The 20,516-nt window shown below is 35.2% G+C and overlaps 2 protein-coding genes across 2 annotated transcripts; both read right to left on the bottom strand.

Moving 5' to 3' along the window:
* Window positions 1-542: 542 nt before the first annotated feature.
* LOC140776279 (probable protein phosphatase 2C 2) lies at window positions 543-3,664 on the bottom strand. The gene is made up of 4 exons (XM_073119934.1): window positions 3,220-3,664; window positions 1,915-2,103; window positions 1,579-1,814; window positions 543-1,379 (listed from the first exon to the last, which is right to left on the bottom strand). The coding sequence occupies exons 1-4, from the start codon at window positions 3,415-3,417 to the stop codon at window positions 815-817; spliced, it is 1,188 nt and encodes a 395-aa protein (XP_072976035.1). The 5' UTR covers window positions 3,418-3,664; the 3' UTR covers window positions 543-814.
* Window positions 3,665-8,735: 5,071 nt separating this feature from the next.
* Window positions 8,736-12,995, bottom strand: LOC140776600 (uncharacterized). Its single transcript, XM_073120347.1, has 6 exons — window positions 12,773-12,995; window positions 11,343-11,689; window positions 10,234-10,338; window positions 10,086-10,133; window positions 9,121-9,375; window positions 8,736-9,030 (listed from the first exon to the last, which is right to left on the bottom strand). Exons 2-5 carry the CDS (start codon window positions 11,607-11,609, stop codon window positions 9,136-9,138), a joined length of 660 nt encoding a protein of 219 aa, XP_072976448.1. The 5' UTR covers window positions 11,610-11,689; window positions 12,773-12,995; the 3' UTR covers window positions 8,736-9,030; window positions 9,121-9,135.
* Window positions 12,996-20,516: the final 7,521 nt, after the last annotated feature.

The raw sequence follows: 20,516 nt of genomic DNA, 5'->3' as shown, positions 1-20,516 counted from the left end.
AGTCGTGACACAGAATTCGCTGTTAAAAAAATTGGGATGGCTTGTTTGATAAAAAACTATTGGAATCTCATCAACTTCATTTAGTTTCTTGAATTATATTCGTGGTTTGTAGCATTGCCGGTGGATACACACGTCAACGCATCAAAGCAGGATAATGCATTACCTCCCAATCTTATCAATACTTTTAAATGCTGACTCCTACCTCGGGCGAACTAGGTCAAACTTGGCCGAGTTGGCCAACAAATTGATCCTTCTACAAGGAGGCTTTGAAGTCAGGAGGTTTGAAGTCATCGTTCTAAATATCAAAGCGATTAAGATATTCCACCTACTATTGGTGTCCAGTCAATATAAGCGACTCTTCCGATATGAAAAAGGAGGGAAACATGCATTACTCTGAACGCGTATGATAATCTAATAAAGTAATTATCCTCGAAACATACGGCCAATACCGGGTTCCAAGGGTCATGGTTCTGGTTGTCTGCAGGATTGACCTAAGCTTGCCAATTGAGAACAATTAAAAGATCATAAAAAGTACAACCATATTGAGCAACTTATCAAAAAGAACACGAATACGTATCAAGATTTTATTAAATCAGCTCTGCCAGAACATAATAAAGTACTGGACAACGTATGTATGTACAACGAACAAGAAAGACATACCCAGATAAGGGAGCACAAAGAAAAGGCCCCTACAAAATTCTGAGCAGCTTTATGAAAGAACATAATTAAAGCTATGAATTTCACCATCATCTCTACTTATATATATATACACATAATCTTCCTCAACTCTTCAATCTCAATTGCCACCATCAGTTCACATCCAGCTCCTAAGGGTACAAAGGGCCTCTGCTGATAGGCACTTGCTGTACCTTATCCTGGACTGCTGCTCTGGTTCTTCTCTAGGAGGCGAGCTGTGGATTTCTGAAGTGAAGCAGACGACAATAACTGTGAGGTTGTCGAAGGTGCTGAGCCTCAGCGCTTCCATTACGAGCTCTCCTGCGCATTGCTCGGGGTCATCATGCCGTCGGAGGCCCCTGCGGACGATGTTCACAGCATCCTGACTGGACATCACATCCCATATACCATCACAGCCAATGATTAGAAACTCATCATCCTCAGTCAGCACGGCCTGCCTGAACTCTGGCTCAGCGATGAGGGGTGAGGGAGAGCCTTGAGGCATCTTCATGTCCCAATCTCCCAAAGCTCGGCTGACAGATAGGACCCCATTGAGGTAACCATCGTCAACAAAGCCCCCAGAATCCAAGACCCTTTGATGCTCCGCTGTATAGATGGGTCTGTGGTCTTGTGACATCTCCACTGCTATCCCCTTCCTGCATAAGACTGCTCGACAGTCACCAGCATTGGCCACCAATAAAGACCTGCATAGTGTACAAAAAAAATGATGAGAAGAGAATAGAAAGGGCTCAAACAAATAACAATGGATAAAGGCAAAAAAGACTCCCCACCATTAATTAGAAAAAAAAATTACAATTGAGGCTAATGTAGCACAACTACTATATGTAGTACCCAACAGAATGATTTGAGGTTAAAATAGAAACTGCTCGTATCCTCATATACCTTCCAAAGACCAATGCTGTGATTGCTGTCGTTCCAGAAGAAGAGCTAACAGTGCTATCATCAGCCAAAGCAAGATCAGCCATAAGGAAAGCTCCTCGAACAGAATCCTCAACTGATTCCAGGAATATGTTATCAGCTTGCGATGCCTGAGGGAAGTTAGCATCTTCAAAAAAGAACCTCATTGCATGCCTTTTGACATAGGCTGCCGCATCTGGACCACCATGACCATCAAACACCTGAATTATTCACGAGGACCGGAATCAACAGATTAACTATACACTCAACTAAATATTAGAAGCAAAGGTATGAAACTAAAAAGAGGGAAAGTTAACTTACCCCATAAAAGGCGCTTGGTGTAGGGCACCTCAAAAAGCCCAAATGAGCTGCAAGATCATCAATACAGATGTGCTCATCTTCCATGTATCTCCTTGGACCGATGTTGGCAAAGCTACCAGATCGAATATTAGGAACAAACTGCAACGGTTCCACTGACACATTTAAAGTGGCATCTGAAGATCTCAAATCCTATATCAAGAATGCACCCAGTCAGTACTTTTTTTTATTACAAGAAGTGTGACAACTGAAGACCATCTAAACAAGATGAAATTTGAAATACCTATCAATATGGGAACATCACAAAAATGAATGGATAAATTTACTTGTAACTATAAATCAAGAGATCACATAAGCAACTAGCTTAGTAAGAAGGCATCAGATCAGCAACTTTCACTAACCTAATCCAAATTATTAGATTAAATGAGGAAACAATGATCCTAGACAAACAGATACAACATTCCAATAATAACGCTAATACTTCATTTGCACGAAAAATTACAGATTTTTCAAGGCCAAACTTTAAGCATGAATAGACTGGCAGTAACATCATCCTACCTATTGGCGTCTAAACAGAGAGATTCAAGAAAAGTTTAATAGCATGATGCTAAAGATAACCTACAGATTTTTTTTTTTCTATTTATATTCTATCAATTTCGCAGAATATATTAACTTTTCCTCCTTTTTGACATTATTCGGAAAGATTCAATAAAAAGCATTCCCCTATATTGAAGGAAAGAGTCACTTTTACAATAGAAAACTAAGCAAAACACAAATTAAGCCACAAAAAACTGAAAAAAAATAAGTTGACGATCACTACCTTAAAACTTGTCAAATCATTTAACTCAGAAAGATCCCAAGCGGAGTCAAGAATTTAACCCTCTCATCCAATCTAATCATTGTTCGTTAAAATTTCCAAACCTTTCTGCAAAAGCACATCTTTTGAATAAAGAAAATTAATCACGAGACCCAATAATTGACTCCCCAAAAGTTGGCAAATATATTACACAATTATGATCAACAGAGGAAGCTAATCAATAGGTCGAAATAATTGATTCCCCAAACAATGATATATCTACATGAACTACGAACATTAAGATCTACCAATTAAGGATCGGACTTACTCCGATCCTAATTCTACCTAAATTTGGCTATTACTTTGGCAATAAAAAGAAACAAACCCATATCAAGATTTCTTGAAGCAACTAATTCCCCAAAATTCACAAAAGATCTGTGATCTAAGTCATTAAATCAACGCAACAGAGAGAACCAGCATCAGAAACTCCAAGAAAACAACCAAAAACTCACCAATTCGTTCGCCGCCTCATCAGCCAGTACATCTCCCGATCCCCTCGAGAACACCGGAGACGAGGGCGGCGCAGCGACCGCCGCCGCCGCGGATACGGCGGAGAAGTCGACAACATCCTCGAATCCCTTGGCGACGCACCGGAACTGGACTTCCAATACCGGGATACCCTGGTGAATTACCTCCGCTCCGGCCACCATATTCTCCACCGATTTCTTCGTTGCCTAACACCAATCGAAACGTCTCGAGCCGACGAGATCAAATATCCCAAAAGGATCTCTTCTTGATGCGATCCTATCCAAAGAAAGCTGCGTACAAATTGTTCTTTCCTTTTCTTTTCCTTTTCCTTTTCCTTTTCTTTTCTTTTCTAGGGTTTCTCTCCTCTTTTTCTCTCTCTCTCTCAGATGGCTAACTGGAATCGTCTCTCGGCAAAGTGGGCGACTTAAAAAAAGACTTTTTCTCTCCAAATCGGCTACTTATAAAGCGCTGACCGGCGGCGACAGGTCGGCTGGCACTCGTGACCGACACTTGTCGGTTAAGTGACATTTCGCGTACCCGCAAGATGAGGCGGTGGAAAGGACACGTTGTGGTCGGCGAGACCGATCGCCGCGTTAAGCCAAGGTAGGGGGGCGCGTAGTGGGTAAGATAACTTCTTAAATGACGAAAATACCCTTCGACGGCGTTCGGAAGTCAATGCTCTAATCTCTTGGCACAGTAGTCAGATCCTACGACTCCAAACTAGATTGTAAGAAGGATCTCTTGGCACAGTAGTCAGATCCTACGACTCCAAGCTAGATTGTAAGAAGGATGAGAAGGACATGATTGGTATATCATATTTGAATAAGGTTATAATTGGAAAATAGGTTTTGATCACGAGGAGAGAAGTATCTAGGTCGGGGCATTGCATGTTCACACCGGCTGGCGTCACAGAATAGAAAGCCACCATCCACATTGAGAAGATTCATTCCCCCCTCATTTGACGAAAATGCCCTTAAACATATTCCAAATTACATGCAAATGGGATTTTCCTAGATATCTAATTAAATAATAATAATAATAATAATAATAATTCTCGAATATTGAAAACAGAGTACTATTAATTAATATTCAGTAGCGAGTTATTTAATAGATTGCGAAGTTTCTCTTCTTGTCTTGCTTCGTTTCATGATTTTAATATTTTTTTATTAAAAAAAAATAGCTTTCTTATGTTGTTGCCAAGAGTCAGAAACATATAATTATAATTTGGCCCAATCTCTTTGCTTGCAAGTTGGGGAAGTCGCAAATGGAGTCTTTCCAAACCCCATAATTTATTGGTTTGAGAGGTTTCAAAGCAAAACCTTCCGTTTCCAAAGCTTTATATATATATATATATAATTAAGCAAATTATTTGATCTTTACTTTTATTTTATTTATTTTTATTTTGCTTTACATAGTTTCAATTTAAGAATTGCAAAGAACAACAACCAAGTATATTGTATTACCTAAACAAACCCAACAAAGATATTATTGGTTTATTTATTTGCACTGAGAAAGTCCAATATCTCTACATAGAGGTAGTTTATTATTTATGAAAAATTATTTTATTAGTAAATATTTTTTTTATTTTGTGAAAATTATCTATTGTTAGTTTAGTCGTGATATGTTAACTCACAAATTATTCTAAAAATACTAAAATTTTAGCTCAACGTTTATCTGGCATGGAAACAAATTATAGAAATTTTCTGCAAGTCTACAATCCATATGCATATGCATGACATATTAACATTATCATTTTATTTACTAATTTAATTTAGAATTACTAATTGAAATAATAAACTATTCTTGTGATTATATCTACCCTTTAAACTTTTATTTGTATCATTTTATTTCTTTTGGTCTAAACTAATGTAAAACTATTATAATTTTCATTTGAACCCTAAGAGATATTCAAAAAAATTCTTGGAGGGATTTTTCCTTGTCTTTCTCCTTCCACTAAAATTTACTCACCCTATCTCATTCTTTAAATTTACGACAAAATGCATTTTCTTCCTCTTATATACCATCTTCCTATCGCTGTATACATTTCTTAAAATACATAATCATTGAATAAAATATTTGAATTATCTTAAAAATATAAATAGAAGAACCACAGAGGTATTATGGTAATTTGATGACTCCATTAACGGTAATTTTAATTTTGCCCATTAGTTGAGATCACAGATGAGCAAAATGTTATACATAAAAGTATTTAGAAGATAATTCAATTTTAGACACAATCACTAAAATTAATTTATAATTTACCTAGCATATTTTACTTCAATTTCTTGTTGAAATGTTTAACCCTTTGACTTTGTTTTTTGACATGGCCTAAGAAAGTTTATATATAGCAATCTAAAACTATCCAAACCAACCATGTATTAGATAGTTTAAAAGAATATATTATCCATTTTATTTTTGGTTTGCTTATTCTGGAAGCAACTCTATTTGAATGTTTTTTGAAAGAGAAGTAGCAACTCTATTTGAATTTCTAACTACTTTTTTAGACATAAGGAGGATATAATGATCAACTACAAAGTCTCAAACAAATAATATATTAATATTGGTAGTTGAAGATTAGGGAAGCAGTTAATTAATTGTGCACCTTTAATTAATTGTGCACCTTTTTAATTGTGCTTGTTGTGACGAGATCCACGAGGAGCATCAAAATAAATTAACAAATAATGCCGTAAAAGATGATTAGAATCAAACCGATTTTAATTCTCGGTTATATTATATAAATATGTATTGAGATTACTATTTAATACATTTTCACCAAATGATTTGAGCTCATTAGAATTTATTTCTTTCAGTTGTCTAATTTATATTATCAAACCTGGGAGCTTATTCTCTATTAAGAAAAAGAAAAAGGAAAAAAGATGATTAGTACATCAAAGCAATCAAAACCATAAGGAGGCATTAAAAGGAGTTGACCAAACTGTTTGATACTTTCTGGCCATTAATCCAGGCATCCTTCCTTTGATGCTTTCTTTTGTGCTTTTACGAATCAAAGACCAACAGATGTCTGGTTCTCTGAATGGATGGGAATGCACTCCTTTGTGCTTTTACTAGTGGTTGGTAGTTCCTTCTCCTTTCTTTACAATTGCCACTAACTGAGAGAAGAATGCATTGCATTGCCATGCCTCTTTTGCTTTCTTTTAAATGCCAAATGCCCAACTATTTAAAGACCCATCTCTTCTCTTATCTTGACCTAACCATGCACTTTATATAGTAGGTAGAGGATTAGTTGGATAGAGATGTGGAGTTGTACCAGAAATGAGAATATTATGCCTTTTTTCCCCACTAATTGGAGGAAGAGATGAGTATTATTGATAGAAGGAGCTTGGCCTAGTTTTATGTTTGATAGTTTTTTCTTTCCCTAATTTAAATCACCAAAAAAAATATATGGACCAAAGCTTTGATCAAGAGGAACTCTTTTCGAGTTGAAATTAATTTTGAGTCTAAATTTAAAATTATGATATGCCGTAGAATCACACATTAATATTTTAACGAATAAAAAATAATTTGCTTGTCCTAATAAGGCAATCAAACTATTTTTAAGTTCTAGATTAATAATGTTAGTATGGTACCAAACCAATTTTTAAGTATGTTTAAATGTTTTCTGTTGGGATGACAGAATTACTTTAAAAAAATGCTCCAAAGATGATCATAACCTTAAGCAACCGTCTTTAAATAACACCTTATGTTTTAATAATTCTGTGATTAACACCCTATTTTTGAGCAATTAGTAATCCGATCCTTCCATCTTGCATATAATTATTATATCACATTTTATTATGATTTTTGTCCTTAATCATAGACAATAATTAATGTAACTCCATAAATAAAATCATAAAAATAACTCTAAGACACTTTCTAACCTTATTCCTCACTAACTAAATTTACTGAAATACCCTTCAGAAAATGTCATAGTCTGGAATTTTAATGGTCTTTTAGGAAAGGACTTTATAAAAGTTAGAAGAGGGGGAAAAGGAAGACAAAGTGTATATTTGTTGATATTTTAGAAGGTAACCTTGGCATCCCTAACTCAAATCAGATGCCATTTTGTAAGAGATTGGTTAGTTTAAGTTAACAATGAATGCGATGCGAAATTTATACGGGAAAGAAAGACGAGATGTGTATCACAAAATTAGTAAAATGATTCTTGTAGCCACTTTTCTACTATTCCTTTTAGGACCTTTAGTAGTTTTAGACTAAGCTATGGTTTTAAAGGGGAAGAGAATATTATATTTTATCAGAGGTTGGACTGATGAACCCTAATTGGTGGCATTTACAATAGCTAGTTCATAGTTTTTATCTTTTTATAAGTTACATGGGCTAAATATAACAAGATGTAAGGCTTAAATTATATCCTCTGTGATGATAGACCTAACTATCAAACTATTTTACAGGATTCCATCTTATGGAGTACTAAATGTCTCATGTTCTCATGCAAGAGAAATAAAATTTTGAAAGGTTCTGTAGATTTTGTGTCATGAACTGTCACTCTTTCCTAGCTTTCAACAATTTCAGGAAATGAAAAAGAAAACAAGATCATCTTATGATCTGAAAATTTCTAGATGTCAAAAATTTTAGCATCAGCAATTTGCATGACACCAGCAAAAACAATATTGTCTGAAGTAAAATGAAAATCCATGGCTTTCTCAATACCCTATCAATCTTCAAATATGTGAAATGAATCGAAAAATTCCTCGGCAAGAGAATAGATCTTTCTTGACACAGTTTTTGGAATATCATGATATTCCAGTTGAACCATCCTTTCAGATGCTTATTTCTAATGAACTTAACTTAATTATGACATCAGAGACTAGTTGATGACTCTCTAATGTAAATATGCTCTTCAGTCCTTTTTCTCCTGCAGCATAACATCTGACATGTTGTTTCTGAACTGAGGCTTAACATTCCATCTTCTAAGAAGATAGAAAAACATTGACAGGAAATGAACACAAAAACTATGTCTTCAAAATTGAGAAAGATGCCATGGCATCATCAGAAGTACAGAAAATCTATTTAACAATTATGCAAGCAGTATATTTATGTTCATACATTCTTAAGTTTCCTAAACTATTTATTGGTACAAATATATCAAATCTGGGGCAGGCAATTTGGTCACATTCTACAGTTTTTAGCGACTGCGGCAAAAGAACATTGTCATGGTACTCAAAATACAAGAATCTACTGACTGCTTCATTGAGGTGAGGGTGGGCCACTAAAATATACAATGGTTTAATTTAACAGTAGGACCAGATTTTAGATGAATGACTGTCTGTATTACAGAAGAAAATTTCCGAATGCAAAGACAAAATAGAAAAGCTACCAAGAAACAAGGAGAAAAAAAAGAAGAAAACCGACCAGTTTAAGGTTGAGTTAATGAGTTGAAATGGATATTAACAAAATAAATATTATTTCCACAAAACAATAGAATAGTTATTAAGACATAAATCATGAAGCAATCTAGAGATAACAAGTAAAAGAAGAACTATTCAGATAAATGGCAGGGACTTCTTCAAACTTTATTGAAGGAAGTTTTTTAAACAAGCTTATTAGATGCATGACATATATGTCACATCTAACCACAAGAACTTAGAAACAAGCATTTTTATACAACCCCCCAAAGCATACAAGAATGTCATTAATGGTCCTCCTTCACATACATGTACTGAACAATTAAGACATATTTGTGGTCTCACAATAGGTTCCGTTATGTACTTTTATTTGCCAGTCTGTGAAACCATATACCATTTATACCTTCAATGCTTCAAGACATAGCAATTGCACTACAAATAAGTAGGCGAAAGTTGTCAGGGCACTTCAGTACTTAAATTGATGAACTACACAGAACTGAAGAACTGTTCCAGGCGGCATACCTTCAGATTTTGGTACTAGTGCAAGGAGCCAAGTACCTCCAGAAGGGAAGCAGCAAAATGCATCTGGATCTCCTCATCAATTGTCAAGAAGAGGGGGACATGTACAAAGAGAGACTTTATCCCATGTTGCTCCGCAAACCGGAGAGAGTGATAGTAGACATAATTGCATACAAATCGACCAGCATCATCGGAAGACATCACATCATAACCCATCTTTCTCAAAGCCTTGGTGATTTCATTGACAGGAAGTGCCGTCTAAATGCAAGTAAAAGAAGTTTTTTGGGGTGGAACAAATAAATAAAGTTAGAAGAACCAACTACTGCCTTTCGTTAGATTTCTATACAACATGAAAAAAGGCAACAAGAAAGATTGTTTGAAGACTGACACAATCATTTCCAGCTGCAGACATAAATACAAGATAATTAATAGAAAAATCTGTCATTTTCCAAATTCCTGCTATCTTCCTAATCCCTATCGATTATCATATTACAAATCCCTCTGATAGATATCCCCAAGGAAATCTAGGACTTAAGAAAAGATCTTATCGTCACATTACAAGTATCTCTCGATTATCTTTTATTTATTACATATTTCATTCAACAATCTTTATCCCTGTCTATGGAAAGAAAGAAACAAAGATTACCAAAGGTGATGAGGATAAGGAGATACAGAAGAAAGTTGGACACATGCTGATACTTTTGACTAATTCTAAAGTCTCTCAGCAATATGAAGACCGGAGGACAGATTACAGCACATGGCGACATTCAATAGACTGTGATGTGAACACAAACAGGAACGAAAAGTGCACATATATAACACAAGAACTATCTTAAGAAGATGCTCAATGTAGCAATTATCATAATGATAACTTCCACTTGATAACAGATGACCTAGGAGTAGAGTAACAACTATTTCTAAAAGTGATACACACAGAAAATGAAAAATTGTTAAAAAAACAAGTGTACCTCTCTTGCTCGTGAGATGTTTCCATCAGATGGTATAATAGGGACTTTCTACAAGACAAACAATGGTAAAATAATAGGATATCAAACTAGTTTCACTAGATGTCAAATTTAAGAATGACCAGAGTGAGATAACGAGAAAGTATGTAACCTGAGGCTTCCATCCTAACTCATCTGGACAACGGAAAGTTGCTTCATTGACAGCCTGATTCTCAATAGCAAACCTTGTTGCACCACTATTGACTCCAAAGTGGAGCTGAAGTTACATCATGTAAAACAGAAACACATAACTTAGTTTGAAATAACATCAAATTACAACAAGCAACTGTGGTATGTGCACAGGAAATAGTATTTCTATTGGCACAGAAAGTCCAACTTATGCTTCATGGATCTTTGAGTATTGCAATTCTCACTTACAGATATCTAAGTTTCCAGTTGTCACAACAGTTTTGTCAATAAGAAAAAGCATTAAGGTCCCCTAATTGGTTTGTAGCTATTTTCCTAATTAACAATCCTGATTATAGTTCTAGTCATGATTTACACTGTAGCAACACACAAAACTGAACATTTCAATCTTAAATGGGTTCTATATGTAGAAGAGTTTGAAGCCTTGCTTTCCATCAGCCATCTTTTCAATGTCTTCTGACAATCAGAATAAGATGGCTTTTATGTTCTTTAAGATGTGCCTTTACCATATTCTATTGGTTACAAATTTCAGCTCAAAGCAATTCATGGGTTAAGGATGACAAACAGTATCTGTTCAGCAACAGCATCATGATTTGAGAAATATTAACAATATCAGCCTAAATGGCCACAGTCTGACCTACTTCAGATAAACCTAGATGATACTTTATATCATCTTGCAAAAATTCGATATAAATTCATCAGAACATCATGAGTGGAATATTGTTACAGTATCAGCAAGGGAATATATTCATAGTTTTCCTGATGGACTATCCAACATGCCCTTTGATTTGAATCTTAAGAGAAATGCATCGATGTCAAGCATTCTGATATCTGAATCAGTGAAAGCAGCAGAAAGAGCCTTTTGGAAGCACAATCTGATGATGGAATGAACAATGTTTAGCCAGAGAAGTAGATGATGTTGAGAAAGAAACGAAAATGCATAAAGTCACTTTCAATACTTTCTCTTTCTTTTCATGCTTATGAGATTGTAAACTGCACACAGATGCTTAAAAATATTCTTGAAAAGCCATTAAACTACATATAGTTTGATGCTAAGACAAGCTAAGAACTGACCCAAATGACTTGTTCCGAGTTTGATGACCCATCATTTCTTCCAACAACAGCAGATTCCAATACTCTATAAAGTGGACCAAGTGCCCCTTGCCCAGCAGTCTCAAGAACATTGCAGCTACCAAGAACAAGACCTTTTGGTAATCCATTCTTCTCCATGAATGCTTTCAGATTACTTACAATTGTCTCTGTTGGGTTCTCGGAGACCCCATGAAATTTCTTAAATCCAGTAACATGGACTCTTACCACTGAAGGCCCTTCTGATCCCATCTATGGTATCTTAGGTATGATTAATTGGTAATATTCCTTTCTTCAATTATACGAACAGTAGATGATGTTTAGCAGCGTGCCTTGAGATGAACAAACAGTACGCACATTATCCACAATAACAATGAAGAAACTGCATGAGACAATCACTTAAAAGGAAGGGCAAATAAACCATATAATACATAAATGAATTACAATGATGTAGAAACTAAATCCGGGTACTGATCTTATGGCAGTAGTTCCATCTGTCTTTTACTATATCATTCATGCTGAGACTATGCAATTTTTTTTTTTTTAAAAAAAAAAAATGTTTCACATACATTGTATTAAGATGAACATCATAACAAGCACAATTATGAAGAAAAATAAATCAAGAAGAAAGGGTCAGTCCAAGTTAACAAAGAGTAGCACTTCATAAAAAACGGAAAAAATTCATGGATACTATCATTATCTTTGTAGAATTATTGAGGAAGAACAAGATCATGAAGTAGAAACTAAACAGCTATAAAGTCAGAAATTCACGTAGAAAACAAAGAAAGGAAGTCACAATACACATATTATGGCGATCAATTTAGAAAATCTCTTAAGAAGAAATTCTGGAAGGAAAACCAATTACAAAATGGCTCTTCCAAAGCAATTGGCCATCAAGAACCAGTTTGATCATAGAAACCACAACCCAATGTTAGATTGCACGAGAAGATTCGAAACCAAATCATGATAACTGAAAATAAGCACATCTCGGCCACAAATTTCCAGCTGATCAATGACAAGTAGATTGGTAGACAGTTGCAATATAAAGTTCTCATGCAAGTCACATCAGGGAGAATTTAACAAGTGATAAGACTCGTAAAAGTAGAAAAGGAATCTCAAAAAATATAATGCCTTGCAATCAACACCAAACCAACAATCAATCATCAAAGTCATCACTTTTTCACCTCCCTTCTTCAAATTTCCAGAAATTGTCATGATCTTGAGCAAACTCACACAAGAATTCATCGGGATCCCAAGGAAACAAAGCAGAATTATCGGGAAACAACGAACGAGCACAAGAAGAAATGGGACAGAATTAAGCTGACAATCAGCTACAGATCACCAAGCATCAAACCCAGAAAGCAGAAAAGGTACAGTATGCACGAATTCACCCACCAAGCTTATAAAAATCTCACCTTTAGCCCCTTGGGCAACGAAGGGAAATGAGTCCTAAAAAGCTGAGCTTTTTTTTTTTTTTTGTCTTTCTTTCCTTATATAGAACGGATTGGGCTTCAGGAAGGGGTGAGAAGAGAAAAGCGTATCGATGGAAGGGAGAGGAAGGAATAAGAGGAAAGAGGCGGATAGAAGACGGCGATGTGTCTCTCTTCTCTCAAGGCATGAGATTAGATAGAGATGGGGGAGGAGGAGAAAGACTACAAACATGCCCACGCAGTCAAACGTCCGTTCTGGATTATACCTTCCGTGCTTTCTCTTTCCACCTTACCTTTTGGCTTTTTATTATATATTTTATTCTTTCCGAGGACTAAAGAGGTTTTTTCTTTTTAATAAAAAAAGAAAATAAAATATAGGGTTGTCAAGCTCGACGGGTGGCTTCGGCTCGGCTCAACTGAAGCTTGAGTCCGGCTCGGCTTGGTCAAAGCTAAGCCGCTAAAATCGGCACGAAAATAATATTGAGCCGAGCTTGAGCCGGAGCCGGCTCGCTCAAGCTTGGCTCGATAGGCTCGGTCTTCTTCTTCTACAATAGCAGTGCTGCCTCCTCCTCCTTCGGCAGCGGCAAGCCGCCGCGATGCCTTGCTTCCTCTTCCTCGTCCTCGTCCTTCTTCTTCTTCGGCAGCGGCAAGCCATTATGATTGCACCTCCTCCTCCTTCGGCAGCAGCAAGCACCCGTGGTGCCTCACCCTCTTCCTCCTTCTTCTTCTTCGACAGTGGCAAGCCACCACGGTACCGCCTCCTCCTCTTTCTTCTTCTTCTTCTTCTCTGGCTTGGCTTGGGCTTGATTTGGCTTGTTCTGGCTCGGCTTGATGATAGGCTCATTTCAGACTCGAGCTCGGTCTGGTCCAGCTCGGGCTTGGCTCGAGTTGAGTTGAGCCGAACTTGAGCCCAATTCTAAGGCTCGAAATTAATTTCGAGCCAAGCCTGAGCCGAAGTCGGCTCGCTCAGGCTCATCTCGTTTACATCCCTAATGAAAAATAAGTTAAATTTATTTACTCATCCGAACTGTGAAAGCCTCCGAGATACAATCAAGAAATCAGAAGGTAAAATGAAAAATCCTCCAAAAAAGAGAGATTGCCGTAACCTGCCTCGTCAGTCAGCCTTGCTTGCAACCCGATTGCATTCCCAGAAAGAATGCACCAAAATATATCCAGAAGACTAAAATTGAAGAACATTCATGAATGATTGAGTGAATAATCCTAATCATGAAAACTTGAGATTACTAGCTTGAGATTGCCTTCAAAGATGACGTTGGGAAGCCAGTATTGAGCAGCAAGGAGCAGGCCTTCTGTGAGAGCAAGAGCTTCGACTTCAAGCGGGGAGTAGGTGTTGTTTGGTTTTGTATAGGCACCAAGTAGATTGTAATCATGGTCCTTAATAACAATCCCAATCCCCGCCGATCTAGAAGAAGAGTCGAACGAGCCATTGAAGTTAATCTTGACAAAACCATTCACAGGAGGAGTCTATTTCACAAGGTTATTAGTCGAGTTAGAGTCCAGAGGCACCTTTTGATCAAAATATTCCCCAGCTATACATACTATATGCACTCAGGTTAAGGTTTTCAAAACACAATTTCTTTCTAGCTTTCCAGATAAGCCAAATGGCAGTAGCAATAATGGTCTTGAATTCTTTAGACTGGGCACCAATATGAGACCAGTCATAGCAATTTCAGTTGCTATGTAGATTAAGGATACATCGAGATGCTGGTCTATCAACTCCTAGATTTCACAAGCGAACCGACGACCATAGAAAAGGTGATTCACAATTTTATCCCAAAAACTACACATGGGGCAAGGATTATTGAGGCGAATGTGCAAGCCCTAAAGTAAGACCCAAGTTGGAATCCTGCCTGTCATCACTTTACAGATAAATTTTTGAACATGGGGATTGATCCTGAGCTTCCATAATTCTTTGCATTCTGGGCCTTCTAAGAAAATCATAAATAACCTTAGCACTAGGTTTACCCGTCATGCTAAGCTTCTAGATCCATCTGTCCTCTAGATGTTATGAACCAGATCTGGATCGATCCGAACGTTAGAAAATTATAAAATTTAGGTGGTGGTACCCTTATGAGTTAGAGTTTTAATGGCTTTAGTTTCACCTAAATCGAATATCTGGATGAAAAGATGTAAATAAAGAAGAGAGGCTAATTCAACTACTTTAACTCAATATTCACTCTATTCATCTACAATTAGGGCTGCACTCCACATTTTATAGAGGGTAATTCAACTAGGACTCTTGTTTAAAGGCAAGTAGGACTCTTGCTTTAAGACAACTAGGACTCTTGCCTTAAGGACTTTCTTAACTTAATTGGACTTGCCTTAATAGATTACATAAGCATGAATTAATTAAAAGATAAATAGATTCGGCTTAACCGACTTGACTAACCCAACTGTTACAATCTGACCATATGGGTTAGGTTAGTCGAGTTGAGTCAACTTGAGTTTGTTAGTTAGCTTTATCTTTTTATTTTAAATTTTAAATAAATTAGATAATCCACATGTAAATTCGATCCAGTAGAGTTTTTACTCCTATAAATAGGAGTAAACATGTGTTGATAATAATTGTAGAATAAATATGAGTTTAGTCAAATTATTATTTTAATATTTATCTTTTAACGTAGCCACCCTAGCCACCTTCCTTTACTAGCAGCCACCCTATTTTACGACCGTTGACCACCACCCTTGGCTGTCCGCCACTCTTCGACGACTGTCGCAATGTCAGATATTTACCGTTTTGCCTCGTTCTAACATTGCTCTATTATTTTAACCATAACTTTCCATCCAGATCTCCGATTGACTTCATTCTAAAGTCATTATATTCGAAACTTCGGAGGTCACTATATCAAAATCTCATGATCATCTTACAAACAGATCGTTCTAAATCTGGTTTGTAACATTAACCTACATAGTCATATCGAAATAATCCACCATGCTTTCGACACCTTGTATTCAAGGTGACTAGTATGCGAGCTGGACCAATGGGTCTGCATGTAGGTTTGGCTTAGCTAGCTAATGCGGGTCCACTGGGTCATTCCACTATTCATACTCGGGGTCATGCACATAAGACTCAAACTAGTTCATGAGAGGTGGAAGAGCCAGATAGCAAAAATTTAGCATGCCTTGAGATACGGGCACTTCATCTCTTCCCACTAAATAGCCAAAAATCTAACCCCTTGGGATAAATATATTTTTTGGCCTAGGGGCACCGCTATGGGCTGCATGGACGCCGGTGGTGGTTGGGTAAGGTCGCTAGCCGGTGGCAGTCAACATTCGATGGGTCCTCACTACGGCGGAGTGGCAACGAGCAACGATGGAAGTTGAAAATCGAGCTTGGGCTTGGGTTGCTATAGAGGCAGCGACCGCACATCATTGACGAGTCCTCCATCCCTCGGTAGCTGCGTTTGGTAGTCATAGTCCCACTATCGTGGAGCCCCGGTGGTGGCGACCCTTGGCCAAGAAATCCCGACGTAGCTTCGCTCGGGCATTATTGCTGTAAGCATGACTGTCGAGTTCGGCCATGTGGCGATCTTCATAACTACGATGACCACTATGGGCTTGCAGTCAGTAGTGGAAGTTGATCGTAGCTATCGGTGGTCACTAAAACGTCGGATTGACGGCCACGTGCTATGGTTTTTGCTGTTGCTTGAAGGGCTATCGATGATGGCTTTTCATCGGTTCTAGCCTTTGCCGTCGGCACGGATCAAGTGCGGTGGTCCCATAGAAGGGATCGATCATGGCCGTTTGGGCTGGGAGCGCTTGGATCGCCACCGGTGGAAACCTAGATAAGTGGGTTCAAGTTAGTGAACTTAATGTCTCCCTCATAAGATGACCCGATTAGACCTGGATCACATCAAATTAACCTCAAAATTAATTTCAATTCAAGCTTGGTTATAGCTCGGCTCAATCACACACCTACATTTGACCATATATTTTACCCTAATGTCGCATAAACATCTTGAGTTAATTTTACCCTAACAATAGCTAATAGTATGGATAATATTCCATTTCTTTTGAATGGTAAAGACTAATTATCTAAAATACTTCTCATTTTATTTTAAAATCTGGTTTCTATTTTATTTTTATCTTAATAAAAATGATATTCAAGGTATTTTTTTGTACCTATAGATTAATTTACCATGAATTAAAGGTAAAATAACGGGTTCAATGATAAAGACTCATATGATATAATGTGAATGATAATTAAAACAAGGGTTATTTGCACCGAAAACCCATTTGGTTTTCGATTTGGTAGCCTAGGGTCATTTTTTGTTTTCCCTGCACTTGAGACTTTTTTCTTACGTTTCTTCCAACTTTGCCCTTTCTGTCATTTAGTGCCTCATTACATGTTAATGGGACACTATAAGAGAGAGAGAGAAATAACCCGTACTCATCTTCTTCTTCATCTTCTTCATCTTCTACTTTATATACTGCTAGTAATTACTATTTTTTTCTTCATCGTCATCATCATCTTCTTCTACTGCTCCTTTTTTTAATACAAGTCTCTAATTGCTCTCTAATCTCTAATCTTCTTTTTATACAAGTCTCTAATCGTTCTTTCTACTTCACTACTGAAGTTGTTAAAAGACAATGAAATGTGTATAGAAAAAAAAATGAAAGTTGTTAAAAGATAACAAAATATAAATTTTCACTACTATCTCTAATTAATCTCTTAGTTTATTAATTAAAGAGCGATTATAGAGACTTGTATAGAAAAAAGAGAGAATAATTAATAGAGACTTGTATAAAAAGAATAACGAAAGTTGCTATTATATTTGCGAAAGTTATTACATTTATGAAAGGTGTTAATATGTTTCTTTTTCTTTTTATTTTTTGTTGTTGCTATTTCTTCTTAATCTAATTCCCTACTAAAGTTGTTAAAAGACAATGAAATATGTATAGAAAAAAATAAAAGTTGTTAAAAAACAATGAAATATAAATTCTCACTACTATATCTAATTAATATCTTACTTTATTAATTAAATAGCGATTATAAAGACTTATTAAAAAAAGAATGATTAATAAAGACTTGTATAAAAAAAACAACGAAAGTTGTTATTATATTTAGGAAAGTTGTTATTACATTTACGAAAGTTATTTATATATTTCTTTTTCTTATTTTCTGTTGTTGCTCATTCTTCTTAATTTAATTCACCACTGAAGTTGTTAAAAGATAATAAAATATGTATAGAAAAAAAAAATGAAAGTTGTTAAAAGACAATGAAATATAAATTCTCACAACTGTTTTTAATTAATCTCTTATTTTATTAATTAAAAAGTGATTATAAAGACTTATATAGAAAAGAACGAATGATTAACATAGACTTGTATAGAAAAAATAATGAAAGTGTTATTATATTTGTGAAAGTTGTAATTATATCTATGAAAGTTGTTATTATATTTATAAAAGTTATTAATATGTTTCTTCTTCTTCTTAATTTCTGTTGTTGCTTCTTCTTCTTAATTTACTTCACCACTAAAGTTGTTAAAAGACGACGAAATGTGTATAGCAGAAAAAAATGAAAGTTGTTAAAAGACAACGAAATATAAATTTTCACCACTATCTCTAATTAATCTCTTACTTTATTAATTAAAGAGCGATTAGAGAGACTTGTATAGAAAAAAAAAATAATTAAGACATAGAAGAAGAAGAAAAAGAAGAAAAACAAAAAGAAGAAGAAGAAGAAAAAGAAACAATAACAGAAAAAAAAAGTACTAGAAGAAGAAAACTATATACTTACAACTTTCGTAAATATAATAATAACTTTTATTAATTTTTAACAACTTTTGTTATTTTTTCTATACATTGCAGAATTTACATATTTTACCGTTATACTTTACATAGAAACAAATAATAAATCATACAGAGTTATGCTTTTGATTATTTAACTAATCATAATTATCTTACTACTATTTTTAATTAATTCCTTAATTTATTAATTAAAGAGTGATTAAATAAAATTGTACAGAAAAAAGAAAAAATTACTAAGAGATAGAAGAAGAAGAATAAACAATAATAGAAAAAAAAAGAATAGAAGAAAAGTAGATAACATATTAATAACTTTCGTAAATATAATAACAACTTTCATTAATCTTTAATAAATTTTGTTATTTTTTTTATACATCGCAGAATTTACATATTTTATAATTATAATTTACATAAAAATAAATAAAAATCATGTAGACTCATATTTTTGGTTATTTAAGTAATTATAATTATCTCACTACTATCTCTAATTAATCTCTTACTTTATTAATTAAAGAGTGAATAGATAAATTTATATAGAAAAAATAAGAAAATAATAAGAAGAAAAAATATACTAATAACTTTCGCAAATATAATAATAACTTTCGTTATTTTTTCTATACGTTTTTGCAAAGTTGTAGAACTTTCTTAAAAAATTGTGAATTATTGTCAGAATTTTAACCAAATAAACATGTTAACATATTATCAATCAAATAAACCTGTTAACATATGAATATCCAAGTCCATAATAATGTACATTATACAACTATATAATCTGGCAGGACTCACATAGGCCACGACAAACCATCAAGATATAACTAAACAATTGATATACAAGTACACTATAATTTGACATGTATTATACAAATCATTGTTTGACACAATAAAGTACAAATATAACAAATAACGATACAACTCAATTTTTGTACAAATTATCATCTATACCGTCTCGCACCTATAGCTCACCTAATCAATCTAAAATATCTTCTCATGATACCTCAAGTTGCTATCACGAACCATATATCTGAAGGGGTTAGAAAAGAAATAAAGAGAGTCATGGGTAAAATGCTTAGTGAATAGACCTTAATTCGAATTAGTGATTCCAAATAGAGAGTAAATCATATACTGGATATGAATTAGAAAGAGCATCATGTCATAAATAATTATATGAATGTATCCTCAATAATATATAAATGAAAAATAGATAACATGTCTTAACTGATAAAAGACAACGAATAAATAGATCATAATATCATACTATCATCATAACTCTCATTCAAATATAACACATGATGCATGCTGACCATGACCATACTATTATACCAAATGCAATAATATATGATGTATATTGACTACTCGATAATTAAATAATTAGATGATAATGAAATTATATGTATTTTTTAACATCTTAGTCATCAATGTCAGCTCTATATGTCATCATCATACTAGACCACTGTGCATAGTCAATATTCGGCACTTGGTCTCAATATCATATCTGAAGGCTCAGGGCATACTCTACCACCTGTAAAGAGTATCTCAAATATAATCATAACCCGCCACCTGCTAGGGTATCAACATCTATCCAGACCGGGCACCCTCCTAGCTGATAGAAACCTTGTGAGGATAACTCGCTACATATGCTCTAACGAACAACATGTGTCCGAATGTCTGCTGCGCACACAGACTAACGACCTTGGACGTAAAGGCAACAGGATCGCGACTATATCGAGTGATCAATCATCTCCAGGCACACCCTAACCCTTGCGCCCATTCGGGTATCCTCACGCTTTCGATCAACTATCCTATCAATTACATTTCATGCTTTCTTTTTAAACGACAGATCATATGCATATATCCAGTACGATAACAAATCAATGCATAATAGAAATTTAGGTGGAATAGGAATCAGGAGAAAAATGATGCAATGTAGTCTCCAACCATGTAATCAACACATGCATACCC

This window comes from Typha angustifolia, chromosome 14 (assembly GCF_048772165.1).
Source record: "Typha angustifolia cultivar Huaian chromosome 14, ASM4877216v1, whole genome shotgun sequence".
Lineage (NCBI taxonomy): Eukaryota > Viridiplantae > Streptophyta > Magnoliopsida > Poales > Typhaceae > Typha > Typha angustifolia.
Note: the sequence above shows the minus strand (reverse complement) of the source record. Positions and strands in the feature narration are given on the sequence as shown.